The sequence below is a fragment of the Platalea leucorodia genome (assembly GCF_965183815.1).
Source record: "Platalea leucorodia genome assembly, chromosome: 24".
Taxonomy (NCBI): domain Eukaryota; kingdom Metazoa; phylum Chordata; class Aves; order Pelecaniformes; family Threskiornithidae; genus Platalea; species Platalea leucorodia.
This window is the reverse complement of record NC_138846.1, coordinates 1384453-1401545: the sequence shown is the minus strand read 5'-3', so window position 1 is coordinate 1401545 and position 17093 is coordinate 1384453. Positions and strand designations below refer to the sequence as shown.

General features: G+C 64.1%; 1 protein-coding gene across 1 annotated transcript; it reads left to right on the top strand.

The window, feature by feature from the left end:
- Positions 1 to 8465: 8465 nt before the first annotated feature.
- Positions 8466 to 13228, top strand: VANGL2 (VANGL planar cell polarity protein 2; the record flags this gene model as incomplete). The annotated part of the gene is made up of 7 exons (XM_082333014.1): positions 8466 to 8558; positions 8652 to 8772; positions 10398 to 11005; positions 11583 to 11719; positions 11928 to 12063; positions 12433 to 12664; positions 12968 to 13228. The coding sequence occupies exons 1-7, from the start codon at positions 8488 to 8490 to the stop codon at positions 13226 to 13228; spliced, it is 1566 nt and encodes a 521-aa protein (XP_082189140.1). The 5' UTR covers positions 8466 to 8487.
- Positions 13229 to 17093: the final 3865 nt, after the last annotated feature.

Here is a 17093-nt window from a genome sequence, read left to right as displayed (position 1 = left end):
CGGGGACTTTCCTGGGCCGGCGGCCAGGCGGGGAGCGGCTGCTCGGCGAGCCCCGCTCCCGGGGGGGCCTCGCTGCGTGGCGGGGGGAGGCGCGGGGCTGCCAGGTTTGGGGGGTTCCCCCCCCCCCCGCCCTAGCCCTGAAGCCGGGGCCGGGGTGGGGTGGGGGGTCCCTGGGCGGTGGGTGCTGAGGATGCACCCGGGGAGGGGCCCCGCTCCCAGGGTGCCGCTTGCTCCCTTGTCGCAGGGCTGCGCTGGCCCTGGGAGCCCCCGCGGCGGGCGATGCAGCGGGGCCGGGTCCCCCCGGTCGCATGCAGCCTGGCACCGCTGCCTGTGGCTTTCCCGCTCCGCGGCGGGCATGCTTATACTGGAGTTTACTGGTCAAGCTGCGGTCAGCCAGCCCTTGGCCTCCGAGCCCTTTGTGCCCAGCGTGGGTGCAAGCACAGGGCCTCCTCCCTGCCTGCAACCCCTGCGAGCGATGGAGTGACCGCAGGGGGCGAGGGATGGGGTGTCCACCCCGCTACCTGCCCCGCGCCAGGGCTGGGCGGCTGCTCCGAGGACGGGGACGTGAAAACGGCCGATGCTCCTGCCAGATCAGCCCGACCCGCGAGGCAGGGTCTGCCCGCTGCGCCTGTCCCTGCCGGCACGCTCACCTGCTTCTGGGAGAGACCCGGCCGGATCCTGATCCGGTTTATCTTGGTCCTGTCCTGGCTCAGCGCCCTGAGCCGACAGGGAGTTCCCTCCGCCCTACACCGGGCGCGAGCGCAGCCATCGGCCCTGCTGCTCTGTCTGGGGTGAGAGGCTTTATTTCCTTGGGAGAGGGTGTAGAGGCTGTCCCCCCCCCCCCCAGGCCTTGGTATAATAACCGAGGCGGAGGTTTACAACAAGAAAAAAAAAAAAGAATTAAATATTATCTGCCCGGAGCCTCTGGGGATGGCTGTTGCTTAATCACAGCAATTCGGGATTGTGTTGGGACCGAGCTGGGCTCCGAGGCAGCCTGAGTCAGAGGCGATCTCTGCGCAGCCGGGCTTCTCCTGTGTATTTACGCTGTCTTTGTGCTGGGGGGGAGCTCAGGATGAGACCCGCTGATTTAATTAGCAGACGGCTTCATTGGAGCCGGCGATGGCTCCTCGCCTGGCGGTTGGACCGTGGGGTGGTGGTTTTAGGGCTGCGGGTCGCCGGGTCCCGTGGGCAGCCCCCATCCTGGAGCACGGCCCCGAGGACGGGCACGGGGCGGGGGGCACCAGCTGCCCGTCCCCGTCCTCCCGGGCTCCCTTCGGCCACCGGCATGGTCGAATGTGGTTTCTTCTTTTCATCAGCTTGCAGACAATGGGGCCGGAGGGGGCTGGGGGGAAGGCAGGGAGGCCATCACCCCGGCGTCGGGCAGGGCGGAATCAGCCCCAGCTCTTTGGTTCGAGTTCATTTTAGATTTTGGTTCTGTTTTCTGAGGGCCGGCGCGGCTGGCAGATGCTTTATGGCTTTATTGTCCAGCCAGGATGCTTGGGAGGGGGCCTCGGAGCAAACCACGAGCCTTCGCTGCCCTTCCCTGGCTGCCGCCGTGCGAGTGCCAGCGATGAAGCAGCGAGAGCTCGGACCCGTGGGCATCGTGGCGGCAGGATCAGCTGCCAAAGCCGGACCCCACGCGAGGCATTTTTTCCCTCGTGCCCTCCAAAGGCGTTTACCTCGAGCACCGCGGTCGGTGAATGCGGTCACCTTGCTCCCTGCCTGGACGCAGATGGATCCCGTCTCTACGCTGCTTTTCCAGGCTCCGAGACACCGGTAATGCCGTCTGCCCGCCGCAGCCTGGCAGGATTTAGTAGGGTTAAGGATTAGGCACCCGGAGCCGATGGAGCAGAGCTATCATCGATCTAAAAGCGCAGTCGTCTATGCTGCGGGTGTCCCTTTGGGGTAGGAACGGGCTTTTTGGGGTGTCACTGCAGCGCCTTGGGGATGGAGCTTCCGACGATGCTCTTGGAGAACGCGCTGAAATCACAGCGACGGCCCGAACCGCGAGCGCGGACCCCGGCGCCTCCTCGGCTCGCCCTGTCCGAGCATCCCGCGGCACCGCTTGGATGCTGCTGACCACCGGAGGAGCAGCCTGGGACTCCGGCGTCTGCAACCTCCTGTGCCCCAGGGTGACCATAGGTTTGTCACTTCGTGCCAGCATCCCACCCGCAGGTGCCACCGGTGCGGCCGGAGGGGCGGTGGGAGCCGGAGGGGACGGGGAGATGCGATTTGGGCAGCGAGAGGGAGATCTGGCGGCTGCAGCACCTCGCCGTGGGGCTGGCGATGTGCTGGGCGTCACGGTGCCATCCTGCCTCCGCCTGGACCCGGCACCAGAAACCACGAGGGCGAAGCTGCCGCTCGTCTTCCCGGGGAGCCCCGAGCGCTCTCCGTGAGCTCGGGCCGAGGCGGACGGGGCTGCGAGGATGCGGGGTGCAGGCTGAGCCCCTCTGCCGGGCGCCGAGCCCCAGGAAGGGAGAGACGGAGCAGGTACGCGGCCGGTGGGAGTCTGGGAGCGCAGCTGGTCTGGGATGCAGTTAGGATCCCTTGGTGCCGGCACGTTTTGCAATGCAAATAGCTTTCTCTTTGCATCGAGCCCCGTTCTCATGCAAATCCCTGGGTTTTGTACATTTTTTTTCTCCCTCTGGTTCTAGATCTCGGCGCAGTCATTTTTACCTGCGCGGAGGCAGCTAGTGCATCCCCGCCGCCCGACGCGGCTGCGACCTCCATCGCTCCCGGCCACGCAGCGGGATTGAAAGGCCGGGCTTTGTCCCGTAGTCGCGCAGTGGGACTTCCCCGCCGGAGGAAACTTGGTGGGGACCGAGCGCTGGAGGGACTGGACGTTCCTGTGGATATTGTAACAATCCCGAGTGATCGTAATTAAAGCTGGCAGTTTGGAAGGGATATTAAACCTTCTGCATCCAAGCTGACGCTGAGCAATTTGAGAGCAGAATGAGACCCCATGGGGGAGTTGGATTAAGCCATTCGGGCTTCCCATGGGCCTGTCCCGCGTCCCTCTGAAGCGCCCGGTCGTGCCAACGGACCAAAGAGCTGGAAGTTTGCGGATTCCTCCCAGCGGTGGCATCTCCCGGGGCTGGAGCGGCGGGGGGCCGAGGCGGCCGCTTTCCCAGCGCGGCGCGGGGGGACTCGGCCGTGGAAAGGAGCGGAGCAGCCTCGGGGTTGAGGGACGCGCCGTGAGCTCGCTGTGAAGCCTCAGCTCCGCCAGCCAAGAGGAGGCGCGGGGCTGGATACGGCCCTGGGAGAAGGGAAGGAAAATCGCTGGTGTTTGTGCTTCTGGAGGGGACGTGCAGACAGGGGGAGGGCAGCGCGTTGCCTTGGTGGCCTCTCCCCAGCTCCCCGGTAGATGATGCACGGCCGGTGCTTGGGGCTTGAATAGATCTGCTTCGACCCCCCAGCTCCCCCCTGGGGAGCCCGTCTCCCCCCGATCCCAGCAGGGGCACCCAGGGGGTTTTTCCTAGCCACGCACCCACCTTCTGCTCTTTGCGGGTCACCCATGGGCACCCAGCTCCCGGTGCTGGCAGCCGCCTCCGTCTCCCCAGCGTTTGGTGCGTATGTGAAATAAGGTCATTGCTCCGTCGTCGTCCCCCCCGCAGGGCTCGGGGGGCCGGTGGCCGGCGGGGGAGCGCGGTGGTGGCCGGCCGGGGAAGGTGCCTATTGTGCGGAGGCAGCAAGGCATGCTTGTGTAGCCAAGCGAGCAAATGCACCGGGCGCTCGGCGCGGCAGACCCGTGTGCCGCGGCCGGGAGGTGCCTCCCGTTCCCAGGCCGGTGCCGGAGGCGTGCCGCCAGCATCCCTGCTGTGGGCATCGCTGCTCGGGGGTCCCCGGGCCAACCTCCCCGGTGTCGGCACGGTGAGGGAGGACAGCCCAAAAATGACGGTGTGAGGCAGGGCTGAGACTCGCGTTAGGTTTCCTGCCATAAACAGCCCGTGCGGCTACGGACTCCGGCTTGCGGTGTGCCTCGGTTTCCCCATCTCCGTCATGGGCAGAGCCATGCTTCCAGCCCTCCTGGGCTTACTGGGAGGATAAACAGCGGTGGAGTCATGTGCCAGGAATCCAGGACCCCGGGATCCTCCTGGCCCGCTCTGTGACTCAGTTTCCCAGTCGCCGCGATGCTTGTCGGGTCTAGCAGGAAAACACCTGCCCAGATGTGGCTGATGTTTCCTTCTGCTCCTGCTTGGCCCCGGCGGTGGGAAGCCAGTTATCGCCAACGTGCGAAGGGCTGCGTTCACACCCCTCTCGTAACCACATTAGAGCATCCTGACTTAATGCTGGTATTTGTTTAATTGATCTAGATTTGCAGATGCTGAAAAAAGAGCACCGGTGGCGTAAATCGCCGAGCCCTGGCGTGGGAGCGGGTGGACGCTCGCCGATCCGCTCCAGTGCGAAGGCAGCCGGTTCCGTCCCAACCCTCTTGGCCGGGACAGAAGTCGTTCGGCCACCGATTTCTTCCTCTGCCCCTTGCTCAAAGCGGGTTTTTCTCCAGCAAATGTCGTGCCAGGCTCTCGCGAGGTCTGGGTGCTGAATAAAGCTGGGAGAGAGCCATGCAGCCTGGGTTTGTGCTGCCTGGTCCCAGGGGCACGCCGCCTCGCCGGGGACGGGAGGAGAGGATTTCCCTCTTGGGATTTGCCCTGGAGCTGTTTGAAATAAGAAAGCTTTCTCGTCTAGAAAGGCTTGGATCTATTTTTTTGAGCATTTGAATGCAAAAGAGAGTTCGTGTTTGAGGTTTGCGGACTCAAAGGCAGGAGAGACGGCAGCAGCGGCTTTTCTGACCGCCCCGAAGCCCCAGCCGAGCTCTCTCTGCTTTGAACCCTGTGATGTGCTCCCGCATCATCCCGAGAAGCCATCCAGTCTGGACTTGAAGATGTCAAGAGATGGCAAATCCTCTCCTCCCCTGGGGAGTTTGTTCTGCTGGTTAATCACCTCGCTATTAAAAATGTGAGTTTTCCTCCTCGTTTGCATGCATCTGGCTCTCGCTCCCAGCCCTCGGCGGTTGCTCGGCGTCTCCGCGGGCTCGGGAAGGCGAAGCTGCTTCTCCTGGAGACGAGGCATCCATTTCCAGCCTCTCCACCTGAGCACCTTGTGCTGCCGAACCGGCTTTCCCCACTCTGCCAGGCAAACCATCCAAAAAAAAAAAAAAAATCCCCTTTCTTCCCCACCGGAGTGGCCAAGTTGCTCTGCCGGCACCGGAGCGGCGGCGGGACGAGGGGATGGCTGCTTGATTTACAAATTAACCTTGCAAAACTGCTGGGTTGGGGATTATCCTCCCCGCCAGGCTTTGCTAGGGAGAAAGTTTGGCCGTTTTGGTACGAGCAAGACCAAGGGTCCTCGTCAGCCGGAGCCGAGCCCTGTTCCGGATGCGGAGATCGCCCGTGGCTCATCCGCGGATCGTGCTGGAGCAAACCGTCCCACGCCGCTGCTCTGCCCTGGGAAAGGGCCCCAAAGCCCCTGCCCGTAACCTCTGCCCCGTCGCCAGCTTGTGATTGAAGGGCCGGGCTCGCCGCAGCCCTCTGCAGCCGTTCCCGTGGCTCCTTGCTTGCTCCCCTTGGAAATGCGTGCCGCCTTCTCCCTCTGAACGCCTCGACCTTCGTCTCGCGGATCTGGCTTTGCCTTTGAGAGCGGATGGCTCCGGGGTCCCCACGCCACTGGTGCAGCCGTGGGGACCCCTGACTCGAGGGTGGACTTGAAGTGTGGCTGCTGGCCACGGGATTGTGGTGGCCGAGGAGCGTTAAATCCCCGGGCTGGTGCCTTGAATCGCTGAGATGTGTTGGAAAACCCCGTCTTGATTTCGGCTGATAAATCGGCTTCGCCTCTCCGGGAGTGCCTGGCCCTGGCTGGAGCGGGGAGGCGCGGGAGCGGAGCTTGGGCTGGCTCTGGCCACCGCAGGGAGGGTCGCATCCAGCGGCAGGCGGCCGTGCGGTGCCCGGGTACGGGGCAGGGTGCCGATGCGGCGTGGAGGTGGTGCCGGGGCAGGTTTGGGGCTGTAATGGTGTCTGTGGGGTGTTCAGCCCACCCTTCTTTTCCTCCCCTGCCCATCACTCTTCTCGGCTGCTTGCCAGGGGTCAAGGCCAAGCGAGGAGCTCTCGTGGGGTGGGTGCCCCCACGGGAACCGGGGTGGGTGCCCGGCGGGACAGGGGTTTTGGCTGGCGGTGCCCGGTGTGACGCGCTGCGGCGCTCCCCCAGACACGTGGCTGGGTGGTCCCCGTCCCCGGGGAGGGGATGCCGCGAAGCCTCCCTGTGCGGCAGGGACGCCTGGCTCCTGATTTCCTTCTCTCTTGCCTCCCCCAGCACGACCGCGGACCCCCGGCGCGACCGCCCGTCCCGTGAGCGGCCCCCCATGCGCAGCCCCCCTCCGGTGCCCGCCAGCTGGATGCCGTCCCCGCCGGAGGCTCAGGATGCCCCAAGTGCCTCGGTGACCACCGGGACGGGGGACAGCACCCGCCTGCAGCCGCCTCGCCCTGACCTCCCGCACCGCCCCGCCGGTGAGTCCCCTGCGTCCGTCCCCTCTCCCAGTATCAACCGCCTAATGGTGTTAATGGGCCAGACTGGGGCAAGCCTGTCCTCGGCCCCCTGCGCGGATGGAGGCAGCGGCCGAGGCCCCGGCATTGTTCCCAGCAGAAACCCGATCCCTGCCTGCAGACAAAGCCCAGAAGAGGGGGGCTGGCAGGAGGTTTGGGGGGGGCACAGGGGGGTCCTTTCTCTCCCAGTCCCTTCCCCCATCGCTCGCTGGGGATGCTGGGACGAGCTCCCGGCCCTGTTGCCATCTCCTAGACAACCGGCATGGGGGGGGGGCTTTTGTTTCCATAGTGATAAATGTGTGAGCATCCAGCATCTGGGACAAAAGGACCCCCCCTCTTTTCCCCTCCTCGACCCCATCTCCCCCTCCCCGAGGCCTTGGAAAAGAGGCCAAAAGACATTTGGGTTTTATTTGGTCGAAATGGCATTTCCGTGGTAACCCGGCACGGGTCCACCCCCAAACGCAGCCGGCGCGGCCCCCCCGGCGTGCAGTAAAGGCTGGGAAGGGGGGTTTGGGGCTCTGGGGGATGCCTAATGCCCGCAGCCCCCCAGCACCCTTAGGGTGAGGGCAGGGGGATTTGGCGGGACCCCTCCGACGGGGTCCGGTGTCCCCCGGCATGGGTCAGGCAGCGCGACGGCCCCTCTGCGTCCCCGAGGGTGGCTCCCACCTCTGTCCGGGTCCCCTCCCTGGTGGGATCACGGACCCAGGCAGGCCAGCACCGAACCCGCCTCGGGGCTGTAGGCAGCTTGGGAGTCCCCAAAACCAGCGGGGTGACCGGGGCTGGGACCCCGGGAGACAACCAACGCAGACCCCAGCTCCCGCCCGCATCCCCCGAGCCTTTGCCCAAGGTCAAGGCGCCCTGCGTGGCCCGGCTGGGATCGAAGCAAGGCGTTACCTCCCCAACCCAGCAGAGATCCGGCACCATCGGTAGGCGTAGGTCGGTATCATGTGCGTGTGTGTATATATTTATATACGTCTGTGCCACAAATGGCTGTAATGGGAGTTTGGGGCTGGCTAATAACGACGTGGCAGCCGTGAGTCAGCGCGCGGGGTGATGGTATCTGCTCCGAGCCAGCCTTGAGATGGTGGACCGGTCCCTGGATGCTGCCGGGGTGGCCCGGGCCAGCGGTCCCATCCTCGGAGCCACCGCGGTGGTTCCCGGCAGCCTGGCAGCTCCCCGCTTCCCCCGGTCCCGGCAGCCCCGAGCTCTCCCCGGCTCGGGCTGCGGCTGCGAGGGGAGGTGGAGCCGGCGCGGAGCGATGCTCCTCGGCACAGACCGGGACTCCCGTGCCGATCTCCTGGGTGTGAGATCCCGGCTCCGTGCTGGGAAACATGTCCGGGCAGAGCCCCGCGCTGCGAGATGGGCCTGAAACGTTGCCTGCACCCAATTATTCATTCCTTTTTTTATTTTTTCTTTTGGCCCCCACCCTAGGCACTCTCTTGGCAGTTAAAATAATGATAGTGATATTAATTAAAGTGTAAATCACCCAAAACAGCAGCTAATCATGCAGTATCATTAATAAAGGGGAAGGTGGCCATCCCGGGCCCAGCTTGGGCATGGGATAAAATACAAAATGCCCCAAAGGGACCCAAATTCCCTCTCCCTGCTGAAGTCCCGTCCCCATTTGCCACCGGGGCTGGAGCTGTGGTGGGGCAGGGATGGTGGGCGCGGGGACGCTCACCGGCGGCTGGGACCCCCGGGGGGGTGCCGGGATGCTGCCGCGCTGCCGCTGACCCTTCCCTTCGCCTCTGCAGGCGGGCGAGCTGTTTTCTCCTGAGACGAGCCCAACCAGGTGATCAAAATAGAGTCCCTCAAGGTGACGGTTGACTTCTTGAAGGTGCCCCTGGGCCTGAAGAAGCCCCCTCTGAAGGAGGCCCTGGCCGCCGTCCCGGGGCCGGGGAGACCCAAGTCCCTCGGCGTGGAGCGGCACAAGCCCCGGCGCTCCGACACCATGGACAATGAGTCGCAGTACTCGGGATATTCCTACAAGTCCGGGCATTCCCGCAGCTCCCGCAAGCACAGGTGAGGGGTCAGTGCACGTCCGGGGGGGTCCCTGGCCCCAGTGGGTGCTGCCACCCGGGTGCACCCACCCTGCTCCCCTCTCTTGCCTTCCAGGGACCGGCGGGACCGACATCGCTCGAAAAGCCGGGACGGGAGCCGCGGGGACAAGTCGGTCACCATCCAAGCGCCGGGCGAGCCCTTGTTGGACAACGAGTCGACTCGGGGGGATGAGAGGGTGAGTTGGGCAGGGGGGAGGGATGGGGTCGGCGTCTCTGCCCCGCCGTGGGGATGCTGCCGAGGGTGGGAGCCGCCGGCGGGGCGCGGGGGCTCCCAGCATGCCTGGTGCTCCCCGGCGGAGCAGTCGAGCCGGTTGGGCTGGCCCTGGGCTGGCGGACGGGCTCCTGTGAGCTCTGCGGCGTCGCCGGCAGGGCGGGCGGGCGGGCGAGCGGCGCGGGTGCAAATGAAAGGGGACCGGCTGACGCGGCGCCCCAGGGAAGCAGCCGGGGTGGGCACGGGCTGCCCAGGGTGGAAAACACCCTGGGGATCCAATCCCTAGGGATCCTCTCCCTAGGGATTAGCTCCAGCTCCTCGCTCGGCGCCTGCAGGTGACGCCGGCTCGGCCATGCCAAGGCGTAATAACCCCAGCCCAGCTCCCGGCGCGATCGCCCCGGCGAGCAGAGGTGCAGAGGCTCCCGCGCTGCATCCCTCCGCCGGCTGCCCTCACCCCGCGGTCCCACCGCGGTCCCTCGGTGCGAGCGGCAGCGGGGGCAGCGTTGCCGTGCCCCCCACGCTGGGTGCCAGCACTCCTCCAGCCGCCGCGGAGCCCGATCCCTGGCTTTAATCCTCTCCCAGCCACCTACGCAGGCGGCTCCAGCTCTTTTCATCTTCCCTCATCAAGAAGTCGGCGCCGGCAGAGGCCGGGGTTTGCGGCGGCCGCGCTGCTGGCGGCTGAGCCTGCCTGGTCCAGCCGTGGCCGGAGCGAGCCGATGGCCGCGTGGCTTTGCCGGGGGATGGGCTGGGGTATGGACTGGTCCTCCCGGACCCTTCTGCGCTTCCCATCCCTCCGGAAAGCCCCAGACTGTGCCTTTATTATGCTGTTTGGTATGAAATTGCTGGCTTTCCTGCAGAAATTCAAGGGGGGAGAAAATACAATACGATAAACCCCCAAGTTTCAGTGCTGTAGAACAGAATGTGACAGTCCGAGTGAGAGGACGGACAGATGGACAGATCCATGGCTGTGCCGGGGCGGCGTTTTCAGCGCCTGCGGTGCAACCTCTTCTCGCTCCGCTGAAACCCTGCGTTTTAGCTGGGAAGGAATCAAATGTGAACGGGTCATTTCCACGCCCCTCTGGCTTGAGGAGGGGGTTTTGGGAGGTGGTGGGAGACCTGTCCGGCGCTCCGAGCTGCCGAATCGCCGGCGACTTTGTCCTGCCCGGCGCGGCACTGGAGGAGGCAGCACCCGCCTGCGCGGCGGCGGCGAGGGTGTGTTGGGACGGCAGCCGGGCATGTTCCTTCTGGCCCCGCTAATGAGGGGGTTTGCCTGGAAGGAGGATCCTTCCCACTTCCAAAGCTGCTCTCGCCGGTGCCGGAGAGGTGGAGCGCGGCACGGAGCTGCCGACGGGGGTTTCCTAGAGGTTCCCGGCCAAATCGCTGCGTCCCCCCACCCCGGGCTGAGGTTTCCGCCGTCTAAATGGGGGTGATGGCGCCGGGCAGCGCGCCGGGCTTTGAGGTTTGGCGGATGGGAGGTGCTGGAGTTGGGTTGGGGTGGGGGTCCGGCGCGGCCGGCAGCCCTCTGGGGCGTTGGGGATGGGGGGGACACGGAGCCATCCCCCGCGTAACCCTCCCATCTGCCCTCCCCAGGATGACAACTGGGGCGAGACCACCACGGTGGTGACGGGGACGTCGGAGCACAGCATCTCGCACGATGACATCACCCGCATCACCAAGGACATGGAGGACAGCGCCCACCTGGACTGCTCCCGGCACCTGGGCGTCTCGCTGGCCGGGGCGCTGGCGCTGCTTGCCTTCCTCACCCCCCTCGCCTTCATGCTCCTGCCCCAGCTGCTGTGGCGGGAGGAGCTGGAGCCCTGCGGGACACCCTGCGAGGGGCTCTTCATCTCCGTGGCCTTCAAACTCCTCATCCTCCTGCTGGGCAGCTGGGCTCTCTTCTTCCGTCGCCCCAAAGCCTTCTTCCCTCGCGTCTTCGTCTTCCGAGCGTTGCTCATGGTGCTCGTCTTCCTCCTCGTCGTCTCCTACTGGCTTTTCTACGGCGTGCGGATCCTGGACTCGCGGGACCGCAACTACCAGGGGGTGGTGCAGTACGCCGTCTCGCTGGTGGACGCGCTGCTCTTCGTGCACTACCTGGCCGTGGTGCTGCTGGAGCTGCGCCAGCTCCAGCCCCAGTTCACCCTCAAGGCCGTCCGCTCCGCCGACGGGGCCAGCCGCTTCTACAACGTCGGCCATCTCAGGTATGGGGGTGCCGGGGGGGGTCCTGCATCTGTGTGTGCGCACGAGGCGCGCGTGTGCACGTGCAGGTGTGCACGTACGTATGTGCATGTGCATTGAAACGTGTGCATGTGCAGGTGTGCACGTACATATGTGCACAGGCATTCAGGTGTGTGCACGGGCATTGATGCACGTACATTCATGGAGTCATTTAGGTTGGAAAAGACCTTTAAGATGGTCAAGTCCAACCGTAAAATTCGTGTGTGCGCTCGTACACATGTGCACGTGGCGTGGTGCGTGTGCGTGTACATATGTGCCCGTGCATTCATGTGCGTGCAGGCGCGCGCCTGCGCATGCACACCCATAGTCACGAGTGGCTGCGCCCACGCCGCTGCCCGCCGCGGCATCAGGCGGCCGGAGGAGCCGCGAGCGTGCCCCGCCGCGGGTACAGCCCCGCTGACTCCGCGGGATGAGCCGTCCCCGCGGTGCCACGCGCTGTCCGTCCGTCCCTCCCTCCTCGTCCTGCCCGGCTGTGTGTGCCCCCGGCGCGGTGCTAACCGGCTCTCAGTGCCCGCCGTGCCCGGCTGTGTCTCCCTGCAGCATCCAACGAGCAGCCGTCTGGATCCTGGAGAACTATTACCACGATTTCCCGGTCTACAACCCTGCCCTCCTCAACCTGCCAAAATCCGTCCTGTCCAAGAAAATGTCCGGGTTTAAAGTCTATTCCCTCGGCGAGGGTGAGCTCCCCTTCCCTTGGCTTCTCCTCTTGTTCTCTCTCCTCCTTCCCTTCCCCATCCCTGTGTTTTCCTCTCCGGAGGCTCCTCTCGGCTCTGGAGAGCTCGGAGCAGGATCGCCGCAGCCTGGCCGTGGGGCAGGGGGAGCATTGGGCATCCCGGAGCCCCCCCAACTCCTCTCTGTTTTTTCCTCCAACCCTTTTCCCTGCAGAAAACACAACGAACAACTCCACGGGCCAGTCCCGGGCCGTCATCGCGGCGGCTGCCCGGAGGCGCGACAACAGCCACAACGAGTATTACTACGAGGAGGCAGAGCACGAGCGCAGGGTGCGGAAACGCCGCGCCAGGTACGGGGCTGGCGGCGGGGACCGGGCTCCGTGCGGCAGCGGGTGCCCCGTTGCTGCATCCCCCATGGGGTGCCCGTGCCAGGACCCCCGCGAGGACCTGGGCTGTGCTGGCAGGAGGGAGAGGGGGCTCCCGGGGTCACCTCCAGCCCCCCCAGATGAGGTGTCCCGGCTCCTGGGGAAGCACATCCCAAGCCTGGCTGTTGCGTGGCACAGCCACATCTCCCCCAAAGCTGTTTTGGGGGGGAAGCTGGCTTCCTGCCATCCGTAGGCCGGCAGGCGGCGAGTGGCTGCCCCCAAGCCCCGGGGATCTCCTGCCCGTGGCCAGACTCTGCCCCGCTGCAGCCACGTCCATGCCTCTCCTCCCGGCAGGCTGGTGGTGGCGGTGGAAGAAGCCTTCACCCACATCAAGCGGCTGCAGGAGGAAGACCAGAAGAACCCACGGGAGATCATGGACCCACGGGAGGCGGCTCAGGCCATCTTCGCCTCCATGGCCCGGGCCATGCAGAAGTACCTGCGCACCACCAAGCAGCAGCCCTACCACACCATGGAGAGCATCCTGCAGCACCTCGAGTTCTGCATCACCCACGACATGACGCCCAAGGTGCGCAGGGGGCATGGCGAGGTGGGACGGGTCTCCAGGTTTGCCCGAGGGCTTGGTCCAGAGCGTGAGGGCTTGGGTGGGGGTTTTTTCCCCACCGTGTGAGAGCATCCCCCTGGGAGGAGAAGGGGTTGGGGGATAGAGATGGAAAAGCGGGTGTAACCCCAAGGGAGCAACGCGCCGCGCTGGGAACCAGCCGCGCGGGGATGTTTTTCCTGCAGGACCTGCCGAGCAGCTTGAGGCTGCAAAAAAATACAGGGTGAGCCATAGGAAGGCGACGTTCACGTGTCCTTTCCCTTCTCCAAGGCGTTCCTTGAGCGGTACCTGACGGCCGGGCCCACCATCCAGTACCACAAGGACCGCTGGCTGGCCAAGCAGTGGACGCTGGTCAGCGAGGAGCCGGTGACGAACGGCTTGAAAGATGGGGTGGTCTTCGTGCTGAAGCGCCAGGACTTCAGCCTCGTGGTGAGCACCAAGAAGATCCCTTTCTTCAAGCTCTCGGAGGAGTTCGTGGACCCCAAGTCGCACAAGTTCGTCATGAGGCTGCAGTCGGAGACCTCCGTGTGAGCTGAAGAGGGAGGGAGAAGGGTTGGGGGGAGACCCTCTCCGGACCCCTCCGTCTCGTCCTCCCCGTCTCCGCCGGGGCTCAGGGAGACCACGGCTCGAGGGCAGAACTGCGGCGGGCGCCGGGAAGCAGCACCCATGCCCAGCTCCATCACCTACCTGTGACCACTCGCCCTCCGCCTCGGCTTGGCCCCCGTTGGGGTGGGCTGAGCCCCTTCCTCCTCCTCCTCCTCCTCCTCCTCCTCCCCGAAGCCCAGGTCCGTGTAGCATCCCCCCAGAAGGCGCAGCCGGCGGAGGACAGCGGCACGGCCAGGAAGGAGACGGCGTTTCGGTGCCATAACTCAAGGGCTAACTCTACCTGTTCTTCACCAGCGTCTTCAAGCACCATCGGGTCCCAAGGACCTTCTGCGCTTGCCCGTTTTCTACCTGGCGACTCTCCTGGCTCTGACCTTAAACCACCACCCGCCGTCTGGGGCTGGTTTTTAATCCTAGAGATTTTTTTTCGGGAGTATTTTGCAAACACCTCCGTGATCCGTGGCTGCTATGAAAACCTCCCCTGGCATCCAAGACACCGGAGCGGCGATGCTCCTGCCTGTAGGAACATCCTCCTCTCTGCTGATGGTTTCCGTGCTCAGCTCTTAACAAAAGCAAGCGAAAATCTGGTTTTTAAGAGAAGCAGAAGGGTTTTTTTAGGTGGTTTCCCTGCTCCTGAGGCGACCCATGTCCCTGGTCCCAGCGGCTTCCCTGTGGGGCTTCCCCACGCCGGCTGGAGCTGCAGCCGTGGGTTGCAGGCAGAGCAGATTGAAATGTCTCTTGGGGTCCAATCCTGCACCCAGAGCCAACGGGGTGAACGAAACGAGGGGTTCCTGGCGGGGGTGATGAGGGCTCGTGGCTCAGTGACGTCCTTAATTGATGTCCCATGGTGGCAGGTGGCCCGTGGTGGTCCCGCGGTGGTCCCGCGAGCCGGGGCTGGCTCGCCACCGGGGACGCAAAAGCTTTTGCCTTCCCTTGGTTTTGTTAAGGTCACAAATACCTCATGGATTTATTTTAAATTTTTTTTTTTTTTTTTCCCCCTCTGGATCCCGTTATCCGGCCACGCCGGGCCGGGCCGGGGGCTCGCGGGGTCCGGGGGGTTGTGGCCAGGCAGGGTGGGCTCGGTTTGGTTGTGGGAGCTGCCAGACTTCGTCCCAGGGAGGCGAGCGGTTGGATTCCAGTTGGGGTTATTTTGTCCTAAGCACTAAAGGGGGCAACGTGGCCACTGGGGCCGTGGCACGCTGGCCACGTCTGCCACCCCAGAGGGGCTGGGGGCTTCCCCAGTAAGTACCAGTAGCACCATTAAGATGCTGGAGGGGTCCTGGGGGGTCCGTCCCCATCCGGGCACTGCGCTGCTCAGGGCTGGCTTTCCCAATTTCCAGGAAATCTCCATTTTTCAGGAGTTTCTAACCCCTGCCTGGGCTGCCCTCCTCTTCCAGCCTCCTGAGGCCGAAGGACCCGGGTTTCACCCCCCCAGTCCCCCCCCGCTCCATCGGTGCTGGTGCCACTGGGAGCCCGTTTTGGGGTGTTTTACGGCAAAACCGACGTCAGGGAGCGCGAGCGGGCGGGTCGGCCGGGGCGGGGGGGTCCACTTGGAGTTCAAGAAGAATAAACCCTTTTTCGTTTGTTTTTTGGTTTGGGTTTTGGTTGTTTTGGGTTTTTTTTCCGCAGAGCCGAGACCTTGTGCATGCGTGTAGAAAGTTGTAAAATGTAAAATTGTTTTTTAATATATAAAAAGCTTGTTTTTACAGTTTGCAGTGGATCGAAGCATTACGGCAGTGGTAGGAAGTTCTGTTGGTTGGGTTGGTTTGTTTTTTTTTTTCATAGAGGAACTAAAATTGTACAAATTTTTTTTTTATAAAATAAACCCATTTTGACTTTTTTCTTTTTTTTTCCTTTGTCTTCCTGCACCCGGTGCTTTGGGGCGAGGCTGCCCGTCCCCTGCCCGTCCCCTGCCCGTCCCCTGCCCGTGCCCGGAGCTCAGAGGTGCTGCAGTGGCAGGATGCGGCCTCAAGAGAGCACTCGGAGAGAAACGGGTCCTGTGCTTGGAGGGTGCTGGGTGCAGGGCAGGGGCTTGGGGGTGGTGGGGGCCGTGCATTTAGGGTTTGGGGGGCCAAGGGTTTGGGGGGCCAAGGGTTTGGGGGGTCCAAGGATTTGGGGCTTAGGGGGACAAGGGTTTGGGGCGTGAGGGGCCAAGGGTTTGGGGTTTGGGGGGCCTGGGGTTTGGGGGGCCAAGGGTTTGGGGTTTATAAGGCCAAGGATTTGGGGTTTGGGGGGCCAAGGGTTTGGGGTTTATAAGGCCAAGGATTTGGGGTTTAGGGGTCCAAGGGTTTGGAGTTTATAGGTGCTGAGGATTTGGGGTTTGAGGGTCCAAGGGTTTGGGGTCTATGGAGCCAAGGATTTGGGCTTTATGGAGCCAAGTGTTTGGATCTGTGAGGCCAAGGTTTGGGGGCTCGTGGGGGCCAAGAATTTGGGGTTTATAAGGCCCAGGGTCTGGGGTTTTTGGGCCAAGGATTTGGGGTTTAGGGGTCCAAGGATTTGGGGTTTAGGGGTCCAAGGGTTTGGGGTTTATAGGGGCTGAGGATTTGGGGTTTGAGGGTCCAAGGGTTTGGGGTCTATGGAGCCAAGTGTTTGGATCTGTGAGGCCAAGGTTTGGGGGCTTGTGGGGGCCAAGGATTTGGGGTTTATAAGGCCCAGGATCTGGGGTTTTTGGGCCAAGGATTTGGGGTTTAGGGGTCCAAGGGTTTGGAGTTTATAGAGTCCAAGTATTTGGGGTTTGAGGGTCCAAGGGTTTGGAGTTTATGGAGCCAAGGATTTGGGGTCTATGGAGCCAAGCGTTTGGGATCTGTGAGGCCAAGGTTTGGGGGCTCGTGGGGGCAAGGATTTGGGATTTAGGGGAGAAACAGCTTGGAGTCTAATGGGGCCGAGGGTTTGGGATTTGTGGGGCCAAGGTTTTGGGGTTTATAGGGCCAAGGGCGTGGAGTTTATGGGGGCCAAGGATTTGGGGTCTCTGGGACAAAGGGTTTGGGGGGCCGAGGACTGGGGCTTTACGGAGCCAAGTGTTTTGTGGCTGCGAGGTCAGGGGTTTGGGGGACCAAGGGATGTGGGGTTTATGGGGGTGAAGGGCTTGGGGTTTTACGGGGCTGCTGCTCTGCCCCCTCGGTGCAGACCGGCGAAATGCCCAGACCCCCCCGGGGGGGCGAAGGCCAAGCCCTTTGCTGGGGGGGCCGAGTCCCGGCCGTGCCCAGCTCCCGGGGGGCTGCGGAGCTGCCCCCAGCCCGCGGAGCCGCCGCCTGCCCCGGCCGCTGCCTGCAGTCGTCTCGCAGCCGCCGCCGCGGATGTGCCAGCACCTGCACCCCCCCTGCACCCCCCCGGCCGCCCTGGGCCCCCGCAACCCCGGCTTGGGGGGGCCCCCCTGCAGCAACGGCAGCGCTGATTCACGGGGACCCGGCCTCGGCGTTTCCTTTGGCTTTTGCACCTCTTCTTCCCCCCATCTCAGCCCTGGGCCCCCCCGCGCTCCGTGCACCTCGCAGGAGGGTTGCCGGAGGTGGGGGGAGCAGAGCGAGGGGAAACTGAGGCAGGTCAGGGCCGGGAGCCGGCCGCCTGCGGTGCATGCACGGCGGGAGTCAGGGGGGTCGCTGGGGCTCAGGGCCCCCCCAGGCTCCCCCTTTCCCTGCGGACATTCTCGCTTCTCCCAGGGCACGTCACCCGCGGGGGCAGCGGGGCTCCCGGGGGTGTTTATTTCCAGCCCTCGCCCCCAGCTTTGCCCTGTGATGAGTTCAACAGTCATCTGTAACCGAGCAGCACAAGCTCCTTCCCCGGCCGCCTTGGCGTG